This window comes from Nicotiana tabacum, chromosome 20 (genome assembly GCF_000715075.1).
Source record: "Nicotiana tabacum cultivar K326 chromosome 20, ASM71507v2, whole genome shotgun sequence".
Lineage (NCBI taxonomy): Eukaryota > Viridiplantae > Streptophyta > Magnoliopsida > Solanales > Solanaceae > Nicotiana > Nicotiana tabacum.
This window is the reverse complement of record NC_134099.1, coordinates 12,321,026-12,346,663: the sequence shown is the minus strand read 5'-3', so window position 1 is coordinate 12,346,663 and position 25,638 is coordinate 12,321,026. Positions and strand designations below refer to the sequence as shown.

The following is a 25,638-nucleotide window of genomic DNA, read 5'->3' as shown; positions in this document are numbered from 1 at the left end:
TCAATCAAGCTCTAACAAAATGGTACAAATGATTATTTGTTTCTGATCAAGTGCTGGTCTCTCCATCTTGAAATGATCATCTTGGATTTATAAAGGGATGCTATGAACCAAAGGTCCTAATAAATCTAAAACCACTAGTGAATCCGGATTTTCGACCAAATTCCGATGAGTTTCCTCACTGACGGCAAGACAGCGAAAGGAAAAGATGCCGAAGCTTTTTCCGACCTAAATCCAATGAGTTTCTTCATTAATATTTCTTGATTATGATTGAACATCTTTTGCTTAAAGGGTTGAACAGGAAACCAAATTGGAGGAAATGAGTATAAGAACAAAGAATAATTAAGTTACATCAGATTGGAGTACACCGGAAGCTTTTGAGATTTGAGAATAATAAAAGAGAGAAGAAAAGAAAATATAAGGATGTCAAATTTGGCCCAAGCCCAAATAAATCACCTAAATTTTACATTCCTATGCCATATAGTAAATTATATTATCCTCCATGCTTAACTTTTAATATAATCACCTTCTATAAACCTAATTACTATTTATGTACTATTTTAGGATTTAAATGGTATTAATTAGTCTCCTAATTTTACTCAATCGTATATTCACACTCCCCAAGTTTCTCTCTCCAAATTCCCACGATTTCCTCTTCAATCACTCACGATTTCCTCTTCTAAAACCAGCGAAAATCTGTAACCCTTCCACCATTGACAACCATTAAAAAGCTTTGAAGCTTTGAATTCGAATTTGGGTTGTCAAAAGACATTGTTTGTTTGGATTGAATGTTGTTGCAAAGAATTGAGAATTCTCTCTACGTCTCTCTCAATCTCTCAATCCCAAATTTCAGTAATATAAGATGAAAGGAAAATAGAGAAGCAATTCCACCATTGACAGCCATTAAAAAACTTTGTAGCTTTGAATTCGAATTTGGATTTTCAAAAATTATTATTTGTTTGGATTAGGTGTTGTTGCAAATAATTGGGAATATGATTTGGAGTTCATATCTTAATTTTGAGGGGTTTTTGTGAAGATTAGACTTGGTTTTGGCTGAATTTCATATTGAAACTCGAAGAAGAAGAAGAAGAAGAAGAAGAAGAAGAAGAAGAAGAAGAAGAAGAAGAAGAAGAAGACGACATGACATACATTATATTGCAGAAATTGTAGAAAAATTGTAGAAAAAATGTATTTTGTTGTTTATTTATTTTTGAGCTTTATGCTTTTGTATTAAAAATTTTGATGGGAGCTTGTTATTCCACTTCGTCTGTTTTGAAGCTAACTTGTGCAGAGGAGAAGATGTTTTTTTAAGTTATATATTGCTATACCTTTAAATTCAAGAAAGTATGGTTGTATTGTATTTAATGAGGCGTGAATTTGTAGAATATGTTGAATATGAGAAATGAGTCAAATAGACTCACAATGGCTTGTTTTCGGGGACACAGAATTGAGGAATTGAAATTAGGTTGTGCTTCATCTATTGATCAAGTTGCTATAGTCAAAAGCCAGATACATGACCATTTATTTAGTTGCTTGAGGATTGTAAAGTAAAGTGAGGCACATGACCAATTTTCTAGTTGCTTGTGGATTTGTAAAGTTACGTGAGTTGAGTGCGGATGAACAAAATGTCTTCTTGACTTTGGAGAACTGAGCATGAGGTACAGATGCACAATTTACTACCATAAAATTGTATTCTTTTATTCATATAACTATGGCGTATATCAGTATAGATTTTCACAATATCTATAAAAATTCTACATTTATTCTACAATAAAACTACATATCATTTGAAAAATTAATATGAAAATACAGAATTTCAATATTTCTACAAATTATCTACAAAATTTCGACAAACTGTTCATAACAGAATTTATCTCTATTTTCATGCATATTCGTCTGGAACACTAAAGTTACTTGATATGCCAACATCTCCCGTTATAGAGGAATACAACTTATCTATAATTTTTTACAACTTTCACACATTATTTTCACCCAGTTAAATACAACTAGAATAACATAAAACTTACATATAAATTTATACAATATGTCTTTTGCATATTTTTATCTGATTTATACATAGTAAAAACAAATTTCATATAACTAGTTATATATTATACAACTTATCTACAATTTTCGTACATTATTTCTACTAAGTTGTATACAACTACAATATAATACCACTTAAATACAATTTCTATACAATGTTGTTCAACTTTCATACAATAGGTAAATAAATAAAAGAAAAAAAATAAACAACAGTTTATAATTTTTCTACAATTTCTGCAATATAATGTATGTCATGTCTTCTTCTTCTTCTTCTTCTTCTTCTTCTTCTTCTTCTTCTTCTTCTTCTTCTTCTTCTTCTTCTTCTTCTTCTTCTTCTTCTTCTTCGAGTTTCAATCTGAAATTCAGCCAAAACCAAGTCTAATCTTCACCAAAACCTCTCAAAATTGAGATATAAACTTCAAACCATATTCCTAATTATTTTTAACAACACCCAATCCAAACAAATAATGATTTTTGAAAACCCAAATTTGAATTCAAAGCTTCGAAGCTTTTTAATGGCTATCAATGGTGGAATTGCTGCTCTCTTTTTCCTTTGTTTTGTATTACTGAAATTTGGGATTGAGAGATAGAGAGAGACGTAGAGAGAATTCTCAATTCTTTGCAACAACATCCAATCCAAAAAAACAAATGTCTTTTGAAAATCCAAATTCGAATTCAAAGCTTCAAAGCTTTTTAAAGGTTGTCAATGGTGCAGATTTTCGCTAGTTTTAGAAGAGGAAATCGAGGATGTTTGAAGAGGAAATCGTGGGGTGCGATTTGATACGTGAGTACGGTGGTTGTAAAATAGCTGGAAGAATATTTAATTCTCCAATATTAGTTCCCCTAAATAAGGAAGCATACAGCTACAATGATTCCTTATTTAATGAATTGTCTATATTTTGTAGAAATACTATTAGCATTGCTGGTAATATACAAACTATGAACATATTTGGTAATATAGTTTTCTATATGGTATAGGAATGAAAATTTCCCTTTATTGAACTCAGCCCCTTTTGACTCAACACATCTCAACTCATTTAAAGTTGGGCTGATTTTTAGTTCAAAATGATCCATCAATAACTTTGCCAAATATCGTAGAAATAATTCTTTTTTGTTTGATATGTTATATATGACCATAACAAACGAAAAAAGCCTTATTTAGTAATTATGTAATTCATAAGAAAATAATACATATTAATTAATGCTTACTAAGAGTTGAGTAAGTTGGGCTATGACCCAAATTTTAATCCATCTTGACCCACCACATCTCAGCCCAATAATTTTAGACCGGCCCATTAATTGATTAAGTCAATTTAGGCCCGCTCAAAATTGGTCCAACCCTCCCATTTAAAACCTCTATATATATCCAACAATCAACCATCTTAAACAAATAGCTTGAGTCATGAAATCTCATAGCACAAGATGAATTTATTTTTCAAAATGGAGTAGGGCAAAAAATAACCTTAACTTTTGTGAATTGTCGTACATTATATGCCTCTCAAATTTCTCAAAGATTCTTTAATTTAGATGTAGGTATTTTTAGATAAACTTAACATTTTGAGAGGAATTACTCATAAAGCTAGAAATTGCTAGGAATTACTCATAAAGCTAGAAATTGCTGAAGAAGGTTGTATAAGGTAAGATATGCTATGCTAGATGGCCGCTTAAAAGAATGACACGTGGAATCGAGAGCAATTATTCTGTTTGGCATCATGGGTAATGAGACTCATAAAACGATAATAAATACTTCCGCCCGGTGACATTAATAAAGAATATTTCAAGGCATTAAGTGCACTGTCCATTATGAGGAATTTGACATTTATGCTCACCATCACATCTTCATTAATGGCCCTCATAATTGATATTAAAGAAGAGCACGATCCTATGACCTAGTTCCCTAGACGTAGATACAAATAGTGAGCTCTGTTATTATTGTAAGGACACGAATTTTCTATAAACTAACACTGCAATCTATTCAAAGCTTCATATAATTTTGTCTTCTTATTTTCTGTTCTTATTACTGTTGCGTCGTGAGGCTTCACTGCCAGAATCTTTATTTTTGTCATTTAGTCTTCATATCAAGGGTAAATGTTATATACTTCTTCAATTATCTTATTATTTTAGGATAAAATTAATTCACTTGTCTAGAAACTATGTATAAATTCAACTGTATCGTTTTACGGGTAAACAGTTTGGCGCCCACCGTAGGGCCTAGATAGTCGTGTAATTAAGTTGATCCTTACCGTTTTCACTAACTTGTTTTGATTATTTTGACTTAGAAAAAATCATAAGAAATGGAAGATAACGGTGTTAACAACACACACAATCCCGAGGTTCGAGGATAGTAGCCTCATTTTGAGGATTTAATCAGTGATACCCACAATAATGGGAACGATGCCACGCTAGTACACGATATGCGATATCCTCGACATGTTCGGTAGGTAACACTCGATGACGCTGAAGAGGGGCATGTTGTTGATGAGGTAAGGGTCCTATAAGAGCAACAAGCGATTATTCTGGGCCACCTCACGCGACAGGATAAGGTTATGACAGAGTTGAAGCATGCGTTATCTGGGGCTTCCAATAACACAAATAGGCGAGATACAGTTCTTCCTGATGCTCCCAAAAATCAAGCAATGCAGATAGTTGGATAACAACACCCTGAGGGGGGAGATCGGTTCTGATGGAGCTGGGTGAAGCAGATCCAGACCCAATAGCGGAAATGACTCCTTCAAAAATGAACTTTTACGGTTTATGAGAGGGATAAACACTCGCATGGACCAAATTTCGGGCGCACAACCAATGCTTAAAGGACCGAACTCAAAGAAATATACTCAGTTGCCATACAAATTGAGTGCTACACCAGAATTAATCTCGAAGCGGTTTAAAATGCTTGACGTACCAAAGTGTGATGGAACATCAGACCCTTAGGAACATATAACCACTTATATGATGGCAGTAAAGGGAAATGATATAGCTGCTCATGAGATTGAATATATTTTGCTGGAGAAATTTGGAGAGACACTCACGGAGGAGTCTTGACGTGGTATTCAGTATTACTCGAGCATTCCATAGATTCATTTGATATGCTCGTAGATTTTTTTTATTAAGGCTCATGCTAGGGCCCGAAAGGTGTGGGCCCGAAAGGCTGGCATATTTAAAATTGCACGAGAAGAATCCGAGTTGCTATGAGAATTCGTTACCCGATTCATAAAGGAAAGGATGTTGCTACTGGTTGTTCCCAATGAATAGGCGACTGGATTATTCACCAAAGAACTGAATCCGAGAAGTTCAAATGCTTTCCCGAAACTGAAGCAAAGTTTGCTTGAGTTCCAAGCAACTACTTGGGTGGGCGTACACAACTGATATGTGTCAAAGATAAGGATCAAAGATTATCAGGTTGTTTTTCCATCATCGACGAAGGGATGGGAGAAGAATAATGAAAAATCAAAAGATGAGTTCGATGCGGATAGACAGTCTTCGAGGGGCCGATTTTTTCCCTACGAATGGATAGACGTCCGCAATAGAGGTTTTCGATCAAGAGATATATTCACTATGGACAGAAGGTCTGATCGCGGTCGAAACAATAGATCGTTGCAAGACAAGTAAGCACCAAGTTAGCGGGATCCTTCCTACCCCAGGCTATCAGAATACAATTTCAATGTGAACGTAGTAGAATTGGTATTCGCTATGAGAAACATCAAAGAAGCACTGTTTTCGAAGCCAATGAGATCCGATCCCGGCTAGAGGGATCCTAACCTGTAGTATGATTACCACGGGACGAATAGACACCAGACTAGGGACTGCTGACATCTCCGGGAAGAAGTGGCGACATTGTTAAAGAAGCGTCATCTTAGAGAATTCTTGAGTGACCGGGCTAAGAACAATTATAATCTTAAACGGGATAATGCGAAACCCTCGAAAGCATTGAAAAATCCCCCGTGTCTGACGGTCAACATGATCTTCGGGGGGAACAAGATCAACTCGGTCAACTTCTCGGTAGGAAAAAAGATGAAAGCATCAATAACCCATAGCAAGAGGCTCCAGGAAGTCACCGAAGACGATATCACTTTCACGGAGAAGGATACAGATGGATTGCTGCTGCCGTATAATGATGCACTGATAATTTCTTTAAATGTGCTAGATTTTAAAATTAAAAGTGTTCTAGTGGATCGAGAAAGTTTGGCTAATATCATATAATGGAGAGTATTAGATCAAGCTAAACTCATCGGAAGCATTATTCTGGCCACAAAACTCCTCGCCGGATTCAACCTCACGAACTTGACAATTGAGGAGAAATTTTGTTACCCATGAACGATGAAGGAGTGATGAAAATAACTCTTTTTGAAGTAGTAGATGGTAATATAGGACATAACATTATTCCTGAAAGACCCTGGTTGCACGAGATGAAAGTTTTACCATCATCAATTGTTGAAGTTTCCAACGGCTAAAGGAGTTAAACAGATAAGAGTGAGCAATCGGTGGCAAGAGAAATGAATGCATTTTTGTTATCTATCAGCAAAGGGAAGGAACATGCGGCAGAGCATCTACGGGAACCGGCGCCCTCTCCCGAATCGGATGAAGTTATCCAGGGGTAGAAGCATCATAATCTTATCAGGTGCCAAGGTATTTATCGGTTCCAGAAGAAACGGACACAACAAAATCCATAACGGAAGAGATCGAGCAAGTTGCATTGTTTGAAGAGTTCTTAGAAAGGAAATTCTACTTGGGAACATGACTACACCCCAAGCTTTGGTGTGGCTTTATTGAATTTCTTAAATCTAATAACAATTGTTTTGCATGGTCGCATGCGGATATGACAGGTATCCCGATGGAGGTAGCTGTACACAAGTTAAGTATGGATCCCAACATACCTCCAGTAAGACAAAGGAAATGCCGTATTGTTAAAGCCCGAAATAAATTCGTCAAAGAAGAGGTAACTCGCTTACTTAATATCGGTTCAATCTGAGAGGTAAAATATTCTGACTGGTTAGTTAATGTAGTCATAATTCCTAAGAAGAACAACAAATCTCGCATGTGTGTAGATTATAAGGATTTAAATAAGGCATGACCGAAATACTCGTTCTCACTGCCAAATATCAATGAAATTATCGATGCGATGGTCGTGCACGAGTTAATGAGCTTTCTCGATGCCTATTCCGAGTACAACCAAATTAAGATGAACCCAGATGATTATGAAAATACTTCATTCATAACAATTTTGGCACATATTGCTATAATGTATTCCCTTCAGATTGAAGAATGATCGCAGCGGACTCAAACTGAGGAAGAGTGGGCACTAATACTTTTACCCAATAGCGGTATCGGGGTCAATTTTCCACAGGGAACTTCAATTTGGAGTTGCGTGTTTGTATAGTCTAGGATTATGTTTTAGCTCCTAATTGATCTTCTAACATTTTTGGTTTTCTTTTGATTAATAGCTACAATTTATCAACTACAATTGTAAAACTAAGTTATGCTAAAATTATGATTCTAAGTTGTATGCAATATAGAGAAAGGCACTAGGGTCGTGGCATGTACCTAGGTGGTCAACTAACAGGTAGAGATTCCTAATGCAAGAATGATGACTATGGGACTTATGCTATAACCGTTGCATTTTTGCACTCACTCTCACACCTCTCGGTAGAGAGAGTGATTTTGCCCAATTGACTTTTCTCGAGACCAATTGGGTAGGCCAATTTGCCCAAGCAACTTATGGTTCAAGTTGGGTAATTACTCTCTCGAGGTTTAACCCGTTAATTGGGACTACCATTCTCATGGGTCCATCCCAATTCCTTGTTGGAATTAATCTTGGGGTCATAGACTCTCTTTCTCAAGAAGAGTCAAGACTCACTAAGCTAGACTTAGTGTTTGCAACCACCAAATCTTAATAAAAACATAAGATTAATTCAAATAACAAATACCCAACATCATTCATGCACTAAACAATCACACCCATTAATTACCCACACTAGGGTTGAGCCACAACCCTAGCTAATGGGTTTAGCTAGCCATAATAGAAACAAAAATTGAAGAAATAATAGATGAAATTGACATAACAATTAACTACAATGTTAATCTACTCAAATCCATGTTAATACTAGAAGAAATTGCCCAAAATAGGCTAAAAATCATGAAATCCCGAGTTCAGCTACTCTATGCTCTCAAAACAGATCTGGAAAAACTACTGCTAAAAAGTAAAATGTTCTATTTATACTACACAGGAAAAACCGGATAAAAATACCCCTGAGGTTCTGGCGCTGATCGCGCACAAATGACGCGTGGCCGCGTAGGGTTTTGGGCCTTCATATCTTGCTTCTAGCACTGGGGGGGCGCGGACCACACAAAAGTGACGTGTGGCTGCGTGAACTTCATCCACGCAGACTGCACTGATTAGGTGCACTGTCGCGTGGGATTTTACCTTGAATGATTGAGTCTCTGATACTCTTAGGCGCGGACTCCGTAAAAAGGGGCGCGGACTGCGTGAAAATGGGTCGCAGACCGCGCGAAAAGAGGCGCGGACCGCGCAGCTTGACGTGAAGATATCATGACCTCTGAACTTTCCTGCACGGCCGCGTGGCAGAGCAGTGCGGACCGCGCAGGTTGAACTTGAAGATGTCCAGCTTCTAAACTCTCCTGCACGGCCGCGTGACAAAACAGTGCGGACCGCGCTGGTCCTTTTGATCCCCCCTTTCAGTTGTCTTTTGACACTTGGCAGATTTCACTCCTTTTTGAGCCGATCTTTAGTATTTGTCATCTTGTCGCTCAAACCTGCAATCCGGCGCAACTTGTAAGCATTTTGGGACTAATTTCTGGCAGTTAATGCACAAAGCTTAGGTAAGAATGGGTATAAAACATGTAGGAATCATAGTTATCAACTCCCCCAAACTTAAACCTTTGTTTGTCCTCAAGAAAATAAAATGAGACCTACCCTTCAATGGACAACACTCGAGTAATTCCTGTTTATCCTAAAATAATCTCAACAAGCATCAACTGGGACTAACAATTGCCCTCAATGCGAATGCATCATTAACACATTTAAACTTTGCAAACTTGTGGATCAAGTGCGACGCAAGAGCATCAAGAGTTGACACATTTTATCAAGGAACCTTTCTCAATTTCTTTGGTCATTGTGGAACTCAAACTCACACATCCTTGACTTTCCCTGAGTGAACCTCACCTTTTAGAGTATTTTCACACAAATCGAGGTGAATGGACTTCTCTCTCATCTCTCACAAAGAAAAGGCCCTAACTCCGGCTCTAAGTACCATATGCTTGCCCCTTATGTAAGTATCCACTAATGTAGGCTTCCCTCAACTCAAGATCATATATGGCTTTTGAGGAGTCATTGTGAAGGCTTTGGGTAAAGGTAGGACGTGTTTTTGTTCAAATGGGTTCAATCTTCCCTCAAACACTTCTTTTGATTTATTTTGGCACACTTTCTTGACTCAATTGAGTAATTCACTTCTCTCAAGGGGTTAGAGGGATGCATTGTCACTCTTTCTTTTGCAATTCAAATCCTTTCTCCTTTTTATCCCTTTTCCACACCTTTTTCACCTTTTTGTTGTCCTTGGATTCCCTTTTCGGTTCTTATTCATTTTTGTCTTTCTTTTTGTCTTTTTGTCTTTTTCATTGCCTTCCTTTTCTTTTGCTTTTGTGCCTTTTTACCACATTGATGCCTTTCTTGTCTCTCCCCCCCCAAACTTAGACATTTGCCATTTACTCAAGGGAAAATTTGGGTGCCAGGAGAGGGTTTAGTTAAGAACGGGTATAGGCTTGTAGCTTGGTTCATGAACGAAAAAGGTTTAAGGCTCAAAAGGGTTGAACTAGGGATTATTTCATTGGTAGGTCATGGAAATTGTTCAAATTTTGCATTTTGGATCAAGGAGAGCCTATAATCACGTCTCAAGTCAAGTTCCACCTATGATTTCGCCTCAACAAACATTCAGGGCAAGTTCTAGACCATCGGCTCGGTACTTGGGCTCACGATTCAAATTCTCACTACACACACTCAAGGATTGCCTAAGACGGAATCGAGGTCCCACAATGACCTTAGATATGATTCAAGCGCACAATGGCCCAAAATGCCCAAAATGACCATAGGATCAAAGGCAAATGTGCTAGGTCCAAGTGAGGCTTTGCCTGAGGTACCCTTTACTATAAAAACATGAAAATCAAAAAAAGAAAAATAAAAAACGGACTCAAACCCTTAAGAAGGTTGTCATGCCATCTATCATTGGGAAGAGCCACCCGGTTCGCACAACATCTACCCTTGGAAAGAACCGTGGCATTAAGAAAACCAAGGGCTTATTGCAAACGCCAAAACAAGATAAAAAGTCTACGAGCCTCACTTTGCAACTAAGACGAAGAATTTTAACGAGAAATAGAAAAACATGCAACTAAAACGAAATATTTTATCGAAAAATAGAAAAACAAAATGAAAACCGAATGAATATGTACAAAAGGGGAGTAGAATATACAACCAGAGGGGAATGAATATATACATAGAGTCTGAAGAGCATCTGGAATGAACAGTTATATACAAACCATCTACCAATTACTAATGTCAACAAGCTAAATGTAAAGATAATATGTACAGTAATCTAGCAGTTAATCAAAATAGTAGGGCCACACCCCCACGAATAAAATCTAGCATTGTCCCCAATGCTAACTACCAAATAAAACATCAAAAATCAGCAAAGGATATAGAGTGGCCCCTCAAGCCTTATCAAACTGGTCCCCAGCCTGCTGCTGTTGTGCTGTTGGGACAGGTGTCTACTCCTGATCCGACTCATCAACTGGTAGAACTGAAGAGGGCTCAACATCTGCAGTACTAGAAGGGCCTACCTGAACTGGAGCCACCTTGATCACTATTCCCTCTGTGCTAGGGAGCTTTCTCTTCTTCCTTGAACTATCCTTCTCTGCCTGTGGCTGCATTGTTGCTGGCTCTCCAGCTGGATCTCCAAATTGTAAGTCAAGTGGCATCTGATCCGCTAGCAACTTGTCCACATCCACTCTCAATTGTGCAACTGACTCCTTGGAAGCTTTCTGCTTCCTTAGCTTCTTGTGCTCCCGAGCCAACTTTTCCAATGCCTTTCCATGTGCCCCAACCACCTTAGTCAAGGCATCCTGCGTCGCCATCATCTTTTACTGGTTGGCCAGGATCTTCTTTAATGCATCCTCAATGGAGGAGGGAATCTCAACAGTAGCTGGTGCTCCCTGTGCCTGCACAACAGTGGTCAAAGTAGACAACTTAGATGTCGCAACTGACATCCAGTTGTTCAAACTAGCAAGGGAGTGAGTGAGCTGGTTGGCAGTGAACCGGTGAGTCTTTGATGAAGGAATCACCGGATCAACTGCGACAGATAGATCAGCTGTGGAGGAAGGGCCTGGGGGCAGTGCCTCATCAGTAGTAGGCTTAGGGGGCTGCTCAGTAGCAACTGGCTCTTCAGACTGGCCAGGTGCGGAGGAGGTAGAAGCTTGATTCTTTTTGCCTCTCTTTGGGTTCAGCGCGGAACGCATAAAAATGGCACGCGGACCGCGCTGAGAAGGTTCGTCATTGCACACAAGGGGCCACGCGGACCGTGCAAGAATGCTGCACGGCCGCGTAGGGCAAATATAACTGAGCCGGGATATTTTTCCATTAAGTCCCATTTTTGTTCACAATTTGAGTCCTAAGTGTCCCTACTCAATTAATTAACATGCATTTATTCCCCATGATTCAACCAAAACAATAAAAATCTAAACTAACAGTTAACTAAGAAGAAAAAAGACGAAAATAAGAAGTTATACTAGTAGGGAGTGATTAAAAGAAACAAAAATTAGGCTATGAATGAAATAAACAAGAGTTGTAACCAGGGATTAATGAGAAATCAACTAACTGAGCAAGAGATGCGGATGTACAGTGAAATTTAAAGCTCCAGATGAAAATTTGCGAAAATGTTCAAATGAGTCCCAAGTCTTCTATTTATAGAAAAACCCTGGGGACTCACAACTTACCTACCAGCGCGGCCGCACGAAAATGGCCGCAGTCCGCGCTGGTTTTCATTCCTTCACATTTGACTGCTCAGCCCATTGTTACACCGTATGTTTCCGTACATGACAGTACGCCTTAAGTAAATTGATGAAAGCTCGAAAATGAGATATTACATCCCGCATATTTCATACGTTAAAGTTTCGTCGTACGTTAATCGATGTAAGTTCAGGAATGAGATAATTTCAAGATTATAACCATTTTATGCTATTTCAAACAAGTAATGAGTAAATTCGTGAAGGTGAGAGGGTAAGCAAAAGGAAGAAAATGAATTTCGTCGTGGTTTGACATTTTGGGATAAAATACGGCCTGAGCTAAAATATGCGGTATTTATGGACTAGTACCATACAAGGTACCACATGGCCATGATGGTAAGGTGTATAAGGTGTGTTAAAAATGTGTAGTATTTTAAATAATTTAAGATAATCCTTATGTGGGTAATTGGTTAATTACCAGGCAACGGAACATTACCTAATTAACTAATTTTGGATAAAGATTCAATTCCCCACCCTAACCCACGTGGAAGCAAGCCACAACTTAATCTAATGACTCATTAGCCATGTGAGATTATGTAGCAACTAATTAAAAGACAAGCCTTGAATTTCAAAAAGGCTATATGTCTTTCTTACAACTCAGAAGATTCATATTATCAATACTTGAGAGATGAGAAAAAGCTCTTCATGGACACAATCTGAAGCTAAGAAAATGAAACCAAAGGCCAACGATTGAAAGCAAGCTGAAATAATAGAAGGGTGCGGGTCTGTAAAAAATTGAACAGAGATTTTGCAATTTTAAGGGAATACAGTGTAAATCTTCTCAAGGATACCACACAGATTTTTCCATACTTCAGGTATGTTAAGGCTATCCCTTCTTTCTTTTGGCATGATCCATACGATACGAACGAAACGTACAAATGCACAAATTCTATTGATGACTCTATTCATAGAAGTATTAGAGATACCGATGTTCTTGAATTTTCATGTGCCATAATATTTTATTATTTGTTCATGCATCTCAGAAAAATATGAAAGTTGAAAAGAGTTTACTTTATGATATTACTCAGAGGAAAAATGGTCTTATGATATTTCGAATGATTTTATTGACGTACTTTTCATGCATTGTATTCATGTGCATTGACCCATGACCAGGTGGAATTATATACGCGTATATATGTAAAAATATGTATATGGGATATGGGAAAAGGTTACGCCGTTATATACGCACCACCACCTAATCAGCTGGGATATGATGATGATGTTGCCCACAGTGGCCGAAATATGATTCAAACGGCATTATATACGCATATATATGTAAATATGATTCAAACGGCGTTATATACGTGAATATATGTATGTATATGAGATATGGGAAAGGTTATGGCGTTATATACGCACCACCACATGATCAGCTGATATACGATGATGAATTTGCCCGCAGTGTCCGATATGATATGATAAGATGCCCTCAGAGGCTGATGATGTTATGAAATATGTACCTATGCAAGACATGGCATTCATACGCATACACATGACGCTAAAAGTAATTTATGATTTACAAAGTTGTTTAGACTTACAGGTTGAGTCATGTACTCTATATGTCTTCCATATCTCTTATGTATTTATTTATGTGCCTTACATACTCAGTACATTATTCGTACTAATGTACCTTTTGCCTGGGATGCTGCGTTTCATGCCCGCAGGTCCCGATAGACAGGTCGAGAGCCCTCCATGTAGGCTATCAGCTCAGCGAAAGATGTTGGTGCGCTCTATTTGCTTCGGAGTTTCTTGTTTGGTTAGTTTGAGTTAGATGTATATTGTTTGGTATGGCGGGACTCTGTCTCGGCTTTATGATATTTATATATTCTTAGAGGCTTGTAGGCATATGTCGTATATGTGAAAGATTGTACGGCCCTGTCGGCCTGTGTTTTGGGTTTATAAATGATTATGTTGGCCTATTAGGCATGTATGTCACGTGTATATGTTGATGTAATAAGAGAAATACGTTACGTTGGTACTCGGTCGAGAAAGGTACCGGGTGCCCATCGCGGCCTATCAGTTTGGGTCGTGACAAAAGTGGTATCAGAGCAGTTCTTTCCTAGGGATGTCTACAAGCCATGTCTAGTAGAGTCTTGTTTATGGGTGTGTCGTGCACCACACTTATAAGCAGGAGGCTACATGACATTTAGGATTGTCACTCTTTCTTCTTACTCTAGATCGTGTGGTAGAGCTCACTTATAAGAATTCATATTTCGAGATTCATTTTTTTTATTATTCGTAATAAGACGATACCTACATCTGGAAAGAGGGATTGGAAAAAGAGATAGTTGTGGAAAAGCTGAGTCAGAGGAATTGGATTTTTGTATAATGCCTACGATAAGTAAATGTGAGGTTTTAGCAGATCATGAATGTACTGAAAGGTGCAAGCTTCCTGATAAGAAGCCTTAAGGCAAGAATGTCTATCCATCTTTATGGTAAAAGACAATGAGAGATTAAGAAGATAAATACAGGGTTTCAACAAGCAAAAGAAGCAAGATGGAGAAAGGTACGAGGCACCCAATTAATGAAGGCTAACGGCGTTTATAATTGAGGCAGAAAAACATAAGCTTTTTGAGTTATATCGAGGTAGAGGAACATAAGATTTTTGAGTTATATTCAATAGTAACAGAGGTATATATAATTGGTCGCACCCATTGCAAATATGCCCTATGGGGATTAACATATGTAGTATAAGAAGATATGATGGATGAATTGTTTGCATCAGTTGACATTTCTGAAGGATATTGCAAATATGCTAATAGATCTCTTTATGAGACACCCAGATGGTGCACTCTAAAATAGTGCAGCTAGATATGAGTACTACAAAGACATGCACTATAAGCCTTGAAGGGATAAATATTACCTTATGTGGCTCGCGCCCCTAGTAAAGCGAGAACGTTAAGCAACTCGAAGAGACATTGGATAGAGCAAAGGGAAGCTAAGAGAAAAAGAATGTCTTGTTTAAGTTTTCAGAATAAAGTAATAGGCATAAATGTTAGCGGGAAATAAGAAAAGAGTTAATGAAGCATTATGAGTAAGATGTGATACATGGATCAAAAGATGACAATATTACAAAATCTATAGTCAAGTGACAGAAGAAACGAGAAGTGACAGGCCTTAGGACAACAAAAGAGTATAGGCCATACAATCATGTCCTCATTTCGAGAAATAAGTTCACAACTCTAGCATGGTTACCAAGAGGAGAAGTTAGACCCCAGAGTAATAGAACTAGTCTGGATTGGTGAACAAGATAAACTAAACATAAATTAAGGTCTGAGTGACTGATGATAGTCGCCATCATAAGAATTTCTAATTTTGTTTCGCCAATGATAGAATAGACGACAAAAGAAGATTCATGAGAAATTTAGAGAATGGTCATTTAGAAAGACGCTTACCTATAGCAAGCAATGTAAGCAAAGTTCAATTAAGGGACTATATGTGCCAATTATACTAAGCTTCACCCTCGTAAGTAAGGAATTTTGCTATCCTTGGTAGGGAAGGATTACCGCATGGCGAGTAAAAGTCATCGATGATGTGAAAGGATGCCAAAAATGAAAAGGTGAAATATCCATAGGCAGGTCATCATAGCTCCAACTCTTAGTACTCCCCTAAAGGGGGAATATGGAATGATAAAAGGAAGAATGCGATAAAAATGAGAAAGGGATAAGATTGTACTTATCCAAATGCTACAAATATGCTACGATTCCAGAACATTATGGAAATGCGACGTCAAGGAGAAGAAGTAAAGGTTCTTGCCTAAGATGTTATTGATAATTAAGGAGCTAGTGCGAGACGTAAGTTTAGACCAAGGAAATAACCCAAGAAATATTTCGTGAAATATTAACATGAGGATGGGACAACGAGTAGTTAGTAGTTGATTCAGAAAGAGCCTAGCTATGGCTAGTCAAGAGAATACAAAACAAGACAACAGGTCGTGCAAGATAAAGATAGTAAAACTCAATATATTGAACTTAGCCCCACGGTTATGACATTGTAATACTTGAGAAATATTCAAATAGGAGTTGGAGTAGTTAAAGGTACCGTATGAGTGTTACGAAAATAAAAGATAGTTCCACTGGAAAGACAATCAAAACTTCAGTTCAGAAGCAGCAGTACTAGCAGATGAGTATGGAGGTAAGTAACTAAGGATAATTACAAGTGAGCATGAACATCAAAAATTCTATCGGGAATATGGTATAATAAGCTCGCATCTTTTCAATAGTCAGAGGGTCTTCCCTAAGTACTATGACGAAAGACTAGCTGAGGAAATAAGGAAGAAGGCTTCAACCTCAGTACAACGACCTAAAGAGGAAATGGTTGTGTGACAATAGTCTCAAAACAACATTGTATGCCCTCCCTAAGAAAGTGACACCTACAATGGCTAATGAACAGGGAGAAAAATCAGAAGTGATATTCAGGATCATACGAGTTGTATGGAATTTCAATATATATGGGCACTAAGATAAGCAAAATATGGATGCAACAAGGGGGCAGAAAGATCAGGAAAAGTGAGAAAGCTAAGATGGAAAAAAGGAATTACTTGATTAATGATCCAGAGTTGGTTGCGTTAAGAACTCACTTAAGGGTTTGGAGTTTTATATATGTAGAATTTACATCAATAGAAGATTCTGGTATACGTTAAAAGAAAGAATTGAGCCTAGGTCATAAACGAAGGATTAAATTGTTAAAGGATTGTATCATGCATATTATTCAGCGTCCATGAAAGGCTAAACAGAATAAATAATACCATGAACCACAGATCAGAAGATAGGTTAAGCCGACGTAAAGGCCGATCAAAAGAAAGAGGAAACTAAAGAGTCACATCATCCAAGTAAATCAGGAGTTTGATTATTAGACCCAGAAAAGTAGAAACATCGTGATCGAGAACATTCCAGGATCTCCCTTAAAATCAGAGGTACGAAAGAGATAGAAGATGTGACGAGAGGCTTTAAGGAAAGTAAGGTAAAGGTGAACAATGTACGAGATACTCAAAAGCAAAAGGTTGAGGATATTTCATACTTGGGATAGAAGGCTAGAAGCGTAAGGATTCAGTATCCAGGAATGATAATAGCATCATTAGTGTAATATCTCTTAGCCCATGGTTTCTAGGTATCGAGAGACCTAGTCAAGAGAGTAAAGAAGAGTTAGAGACGACGTGATGTCTCGCTTGCTGTTCCAGAATAGCACAAGGAAACCTATGGTTCAAACAAGTTGAAGGAAGGTTGCAAGTAGTATAACTAGATTTGTGTAAGTCCCGAGCTAAAGTATGGTAAAGCGACAGAGTTCTACTAAGATAGGAGTAAGGCCAAGAAAGGGCGAATGAGAAGCTGACTAGAATAGACAAGTCATCGGAATTAAGCCCATGAGAACAAGAGAGCTAATGGTTTCTCTAAGTTATAGAAAGTTTAGTATAGCCTGAATGAACGCAAAGAAATCTAAGATTAACAACATTTAGAAGGAAATGAAATGCTTCCCTGATAATAGAATGAAGGTATAATTGTGAGTATGATAGATAGACGTTTGGGCCTTCGATTAAGTAATGGTATGACAAGAAAAAACAGAAAGAAAAGAATTTCATGCATTGGACAGGATTAAAATAGCCATGTAAGGCGAGTCACATTGGGATACTATGAAATACGATTATGGAAGTATAATATCGTATCATCCAGGTGGATCAGAAAAATCACTTCAAATATTCCATGATGCAACGTAAGCCCTAGTGGCAATATATTACGTAAAAAAAATTCAAGTTATCAATGGATAATTGTAGATCAACATTGAGGTGAATCAATAATTGATGTGTTAAAGTTGCAAAGTACGAGATGATATTGGGCCATCAGTCTTAAGATGAACAGTAATGAAGAAATGTTAAAGGATTTAGCTTTATACATATAGAATAAGCAACGAGAGTAACCTGGAGTTCGGTAGCAGACCTCAGTAACGATAAATCGAAGTAAGAATTTTGGTATAGTATGGCCTACTTAGATGTAGTAAAGCTAATAACGCTCAGAGGAACAACTTGACATAATTTTGTATATGTTCACAAAGTGAAGCCTAGAGATATGCTAAAAGCTAGAAGGGAAGAGAAGAAAAGAGTCAGGCGCACATACAAAGTTAGAGTCATAAAGGTTGCATGATAGAAGGTAGCAATATTTACGAGATTATAAGGATTCTGACTACAAGTCGTGGTATGGGAAAGAAGCTTAAAGGGTGGAATGCCCTATCCTTTGGGATTCATTCATAGAACAGTCGCCTAGATAGCAAGGACAATAATAAAGTATTCGGAAGACATAGGCTATGAAAACGATAAGTGCATCAGTCAACATTCGAGGACGAATGTTCCAAAGGGGGAATAATGTTACATCGTATGTTTCCGTACGTGACAGTACGCCTTAAGTAAATTGATGAAAGCTCGAAAATGATATATTACATCCCGCATATTTCGTACGTTAAAGTTTCGTCGTACGTTAATCGATGTAAGTTCGGGAATGAGATAATTCAAGATTATAAGCATTTTATGCTATTTCAAACAAGTAATTAGTAAATTCGTGAAGGTGAGAGGGTAAGCAAAAGGAAGAAAATGAATTTAGTCGAGGTTTGATATTTTGGGATAAAATACGGCCCGAGCTAAAATATGCGGTATTTATGGACTAGTACCATACAAAGTACCACATGGCCATGATGGTAAGGTGTATAAGGTGTGTTAAAAATGTGTAGTATTTTAAATAATTTAACATAATCTTTAATTATGTGGGTAATTGGTTAATTACCGGGTAACGAAACATTACCTAATTAACTAATTTTGGATAAAGATTCAATTCCCCACCCAAACCCACGCGGCAGCAAGCCACAACTTAATCTAATGACTCCTTAGCCATGTGAGATTATGTGGCAACTAATTAAAAGACAAGCCTTGAATTTCAAAAAGGCTATATGTCTTTCTTACAACTCAGAAGATTCATATCATCAATACTTGAGAGATGAGAAAAAGCTCTTCATGACACAATCTGAAGCTAAAAAAATGAAACCAAAGGCCAGCGATTGAAAGCAAGCTGAAATAATAGAAGGGTGCGGGTCTGTAATAAATTGAATAGAGATTTTGCAATTTTAAGGGAATACGGCTTAAATCTTCTCAAGGATACCACACGGATTTTTCCATACTCCGGGTATGTTAAGGCTATCCCTTCTTTCTTTTGGCATGATCCATACGATACGAACGAAACGTGCAAATGCACAAATTCTATTAATGACTTTATTCATAGAAGTATTAGTGATACCTATGTTCTTGAATTTTCCCGTGCCATAATATTTTATTATCTGTTCATGGGTCTCAGAAAAATATGAAAGTTGAAAAAAGTTTACTTTATGATATTACTTAGAGGAAAAATGGTCTTATGACATTCCGAATGATTTTATTGACGTACTTTTCATGCATTGTATGCATGTGCATTGACCCATGACCAGATGGCGTTATTTATGCGTATATATGTAAATATATGTATATGAGATATGGGAAAAGGTTACAGCGTTATATACGCACCACCACCTGATCAGCTGGGATATGATGATGATGTTGCCCACAGTGGCCGAAATATGATTCAAACGGCATTATATACGCATATATATGTAAATATGATTCAAACGACGTTATATACACGTATATATATATATGTATATGGGATATGGGAATGGTTATGGCATTATATATGCACCACCACCTGATCAGCTGATATACGATGATGATTTTGCCCGCAGTGGCCGATATGATATGATGGGATGCCTTCAGAGGCTGATGATGTTATGAAACATGTACCTATGCACGACATGGCATTCATATGCATACATATGACGCTAAAAGTAATTTATGATTTACAAAGTTATTCAGACTTATAGGTTGAGTCATGTACTCTATATGTCTTCCATATCTCTTATGTATTTATTTATGTGCCTTACATACTTAGTACATTATTCGTACTGACGTCCCTTTTTCCTGGGAGCGGCATTTCATGCCCGCATGTCTCGATAGACAGGTCGAGAGCCCTCCATGTAGGCTATCGGCTCAGCGAAAGATGTTGGTGCGCTCCATTTGCTTCGGAGTTGCTTGTTTGGTTAGTAAGAGTTAGACGTATATTGTTTGGTATGGTGGGACTCTATCTCGACCTTTATGATATTTATGTATTCTTAGAGGCTTGTAGACATATGTCGTATATGTGAAAGATTGTACGGCCCTGTCAGCCTGTGTTTTGGGTTTATAAATGATTATGTTGGCCTATTAGGCCCGTATGTCACGTGTATATATTGATGTAATAAGAAAAATACGTTACGTTGGTACTTAGACGAGAAAGGTACCGGGTTCCCATCGCGGCCTATCAGTTTGGGTCGTGACACCTATATCTCAAAATATGAAGAAATAACAAAAACCTCGATTTTTTATAGCTTCTGCCCAACCGATTCCTCATTTGCGGTCGAATTGTTGCATCTGCGGCAAAACTTCGCTCCTGCGAAAACAACTTGCCCAGAAATCCCCCGCACCTCTGGTCTTAAGCCGCTTTTGCGATCGCGCTTCTACTCTCATGAACCGCATCTGCGATTGCGCAGGTGCGTCTAAGCACCCGCACCTGCGATCCTCATGCCCAGCTTCCTTTCTCGCTTTTGCGATAACACTGCCGCTTTTGTGGCTCCGCACCTGCGCCCAACAGTCCGCAGGTGCGGTCACACCAGAACCAAAAACTCTTCAGCTATGCAACATGGAGTTAAAATGATCCGAACCTTGTCCGAAACTCACCTGAGCCCCTCGGGACCCGTCCGAACATACTAACAAGTCTCAAAATATAACATGGGCCTACTCGAGGCCTCAAAACACACATAACAATATTGAAACGACGAATCACACCTCAATTCGAAATCTTTGAATTTTGAAACTTCAACTTCCATAATCGATGCCGAAATTTATCAAATCACGTTTGATTGACCTTAAATTTTGCACACAAGTCACATTTGACATTACGGACCTGCTCCAACTTCTGAAATCCGAATCCGACCACGATATCAAAAAGTCCACTCCCGATCAAACTTTTCAAAATCCAACTTTCGCCATTTCAAGTCAAATTCCACTACGGACCTCCAAATCACGATCTGGGCATGCTCCCACGTCTAAGATCACCCAACGGAGCTAAGGAACCATCAGAAATCCAATCCGATGTCAAATACTAAAAAGTCAAACTTGGTCAAACCTTTAAAATTTAAAGTTTCAAGCTGAGAATCATTCTCCCAAATCATTCCCGATTAACCTGAAAACCAAACAACCGACAGAAGTGCAATTGTTCAAAATGACCGGTCGGGTCGTTACAATGATGCTTGTAATGTTCTGGCAAGCTTAGGCAATCAATGTGTCCTTAGTGACACAAAGTATGGAAGTAATGTACTAAACACTACGTAGTTTTTAATATAAATATTTCCTATTTGCTCAAAAAATAGCTTAACTTGTTTTTCACTTCTTTACTACTCCATCCGGTCCACAACAGGTGATTTTTTGATTTTTTCTTGTGGTCCAAAATATTTGATTTTTTTAAATTTCAAGAATAAATTAATTAGTTTTTTCCCTACATTGCTCTTTGCGTAAATAGCGTTGGAGTATATGTTATGAGTGTTTATGTGAAGAGATAGTAAATATTAATATGGTCAATTTATTGCTAATTAATGTTAAAAGATGAATTTCTCAATCTGTAAAAAATAGCAAAAAAATCACTTATTGTGAACGATATGAAGTATTTGTTAGTCTTATAAATTTTATTCGTTTTCTGTGTCTTCATGAGAATTTATTTTCTAAAGTAGATCGTAAACTAAAACTAACTTCATATATTACTTGCGCACAATCCATCATATATACGCATGGAAAAAAACATAAAGTAAATTTATTTTTATTTTTTAACGGGAAATATATCATAAACTACTACTAAGTAGGGATACATAAATTTTAATTTTCATTTTAGTGGAAAACCCATTAGTCTATACTCTTTACTATATTTGGATAATTGTTACCCATCGTTTTATAATGTATTGTATTGTACTGTATTATATCGTATTGTATCATTTTAAGGATATAACATTTGAATAAATTGTATTATTTTTGTTATTTGATTTGATTGTATCGCATAGTACTGTAACTGGTAAATTCACTAAAATACACATAATTGTTTTAAATAAAATTTATCAAGAATTACACATGAAAATAATTTAAGAAAACTTCTTTCTACTAATTTATCATTAATTACGTAGCTTGGAAACAAGAGCAGAAACCTGGAAAAAAAAGTTTAACTAATATTAGCAACAAAAAAAATTAAAACGATGGAAAGAGACAAAGAATCGAACGGAGACTTGGATAAAAAGAACGGGACAAACCAACTCTAGAAAAATGAAAAAAAAAGTAGGTCAATAGTTTGAAGATTTAGAGTTAAAATAATAAAGACATTAAATGATAAAATAGAATTATGGAATAATAAATAAGGGCATAATTGGAAAAGAAAATAGGAAACTATCCCACATCAATTCGGTTGTTTCATAAATTTAAGGGAAAATTTCATATTAAAACAACTGGGCTACCTCCTCTTCAACTTTATAGCTCATATTTCAATTTACAATTGAGTAGCCCAAAAATTAGAGGCCCATATCCAAAAAAGGGGCGTTATTTTCGTTTTTTCGGAGTAAGAAGCGGGATTTTCTTTGCTTCAGTTGGATTTTCTCTGATTCTTTCCAATCTTCTTCCCCAAATACTATAAAAATGGGATCTTGTGATCAATGCAACTCCAAAAACCCTAGAATTTCTACTTCATCTCGAATTAACAACAAATCAAACACGAAAAGTGAATTTTTTTGCTGCAAATCAGCGCAATTTTTATTTTTGCTGCAATTTTGATTTCAATTTTTTGTTCGATGGAGATTTTTTCAATTTACGTTCTTCATAGTGGTGAATGGAAAGAAAACAAGTTTATCAATTTCGTCAGCGATTGTGTATTAATCGAGTCAACATTCAGCTACAACAATTTAGTTGCAGCTATTTCAAAACAGATTAGGATCGATAGTGAGTTAAACACAATAGAAATTAACTTTCTCCCAAATATTGGATTGCCACCGATCCTGATTTATAACGATACAAGTGTTAAGGTGTATATCAAATTAAAGAAGAAAAACTTGAATTTCACTGAATATCCCTTGTTTGTGACAGTGAAAGAGATTTATGATAATCGTTTGGTTGCTACAAGTTCTAGTTGTGTGGTTGCTACAAGTTCCAATTGTTTGGTTGCTACAAGTTCAAATTCTAGAGATGTATCCACAATTGATAGCACTGAGATTATTGATATTGAATTTATTGAAAACACGAAATTTAGTGAAAATACAGGTATAATAGATGATATATTGAACGAATTTGTTGAGTAAGATTAAGTTTATAAGGATAAAGAGACAGTTGTCAGTGTGATGAAGAACTTGGCTGTACGCGAGAGGTTCCAATTCAAGGTGAAGAGATCAAACGCAACAAGGTATGTAAATAATTGTATATTCTGTTATATATATATATATGTATAAATATGCATAAAGTAGTATATATTTACATATAGGTATTGAAATTAGTATATACGTAGTTATGTTCTTGTACACAACTGTATTTAGAAGTTGAATGATCTTTAATCCTAGGTATCACCTTATGTGTATGGATGACAATTGTGCTTGAAGTTTCAAATCTTCTGTCGTTTTCAAGGAAAACATATTCAAAGTGAGAAGTTACAATAATAATCACGCATGTGTCTATGGTGAAAGATACTTAACACAACGCCAAGCTACTTCGGGTGTAATTGCTAGTATAGTCAAGGACAAGTATGTTAATCCAAAAAAAGGTTTACACCGCAAATGATATAATAGAGGACATATAAAAGCAACACGAGATTAAAATGAGCTACATGAAAGCATGGAGAGCTAAAGAGATAGCAATGGCAATGATAATAGGGAGTCCGAGTGATTCATATAAGGAGTTGCCGAAGTATTTTTATATGTTGGAGCAAACAAATCTAGGAACGGTTACAAAGTTGCACAAATCAGAAGATGGATGCTTTCTTTATGCATATATTTCGCTATATGCATCTATCAAGGGCTGGGAGCATTGCAGACCGATAATGGTTTTTGATGGAAGTTTCCTTAAAGCAACATATTTGGGTACCATATTGACTGCTTGCACAAAGGATGGAGCTGATGAGTTGACTGCATCTACCTTGTTTCTTCAGTTTGTATAATGTTGTAGTTTCATGTATAAAAGTGTATAGGATTTCACAGCTGTTGTTTTTATAAAATTTGTAGTTTGTACAAAGTTGTATAATTGTGTATAGCTGTGTACAAGATTTGTATAATTGTCTGAATCCTAATATCTATTTTGTATAAATAGGAAAAATCCTTCCACTTACATATGCAATTGTAGATTCAGAGAATAACAAATCTTGGGAGTGGTTCTTTGTCCAGATAAAGGGTACTTTTGGAGTTAGGGAAGGGATGTGTATAGTTTCAGATAGAAATGAAAGCATCTTCAATGCCACAAAAGCTGTGTACCCAGAAGTAGCATATTGTATTTGTATGTTTCACTTGTGGCAGAATGTAAAGCGCACATTCAAGAAACATCACAAATAATTGAAGGATATCTTCTTTGCTTTGGCTAGAGCTTACACGATAGAGAAGTTTGAGTACCATATGACAGAGATGTGCAAAAGTGATCCAAGGGTGCAGCCTTAGTTGTTCGAAATTGGCTACGAAAGGTGGTCTCGGGCATATTCCAAAGTGAAAAGGTCGACGGTAATGACTTCCAATATTGCAGAGTCAATTAATACATCAAACAAGGATGCTAGAGAGTTACCAGTAATGCGATTATTGGAGTACATGACAAATTTGCTACAACAGTGGAACAACAAAAATAGAAAAAGTGCAATGGAGACATCTACAGAGCTTGGCGAAAAGTACGACAACTCATTCGGGAAATCTAATTGCATCGGAGCAAATGACGGTAAAATGAATCAAATATAATGCTGCTTGGCACTGCTGACTTGCATTTTACTGCTTGTATAAGGATGTATAACTCTGTATAATAGTGTATAATGTTCTTTAACTATTTTTTTTAAAAAAACTATTACAGGTGAGGCCTGCTACGAAGCAGTTATATACTGTGTTTGAAGGGGTAAGGAAAACATAGTGTGCCTTGAAGAGGTAACATGCAGTTGCGGAAAATTTCAAAAGGATGAACTTCCATGTCCGCAGGCTTGGACGGTTTTGAAGAACCAACAGTTGAAACCTGGCCAGTATTGCTTTTTGTACTACAAGAAGGATAAACTCCTTAGAATTTATGAATTTCCAGTGAATCCGATGCTAGAGTAGAGTTTATGGGTAATCCCAATAGAGATGATAGAAGATGTGGTCCTACCACCTAAAGGGAGAAGGGATGCAGGAAGGCCAAGAAAGGAAAGACTCAAACCTGCTTTAGAAAAAGAGTCT

General features: G+C 37.0%; 1 protein-coding gene across 1 annotated transcript; it reads left to right on the top strand.

Annotated features, from left to right (window-relative positions):
- The first annotated feature begins 24,056 nt into the window (after positions 1–24,056).
- Positions 24,057–24,395, top strand: LOC142174245 (uncharacterized). Its single transcript, XM_075240038.1, has one exon. It carries the CDS (start codon positions 24,057–24,059, stop codon positions 24,393–24,395), a length of 339 nt encoding a protein of 112 aa, XP_075096139.1.
- Positions 24,396–25,638: the final 1,243 nt, after the last annotated feature.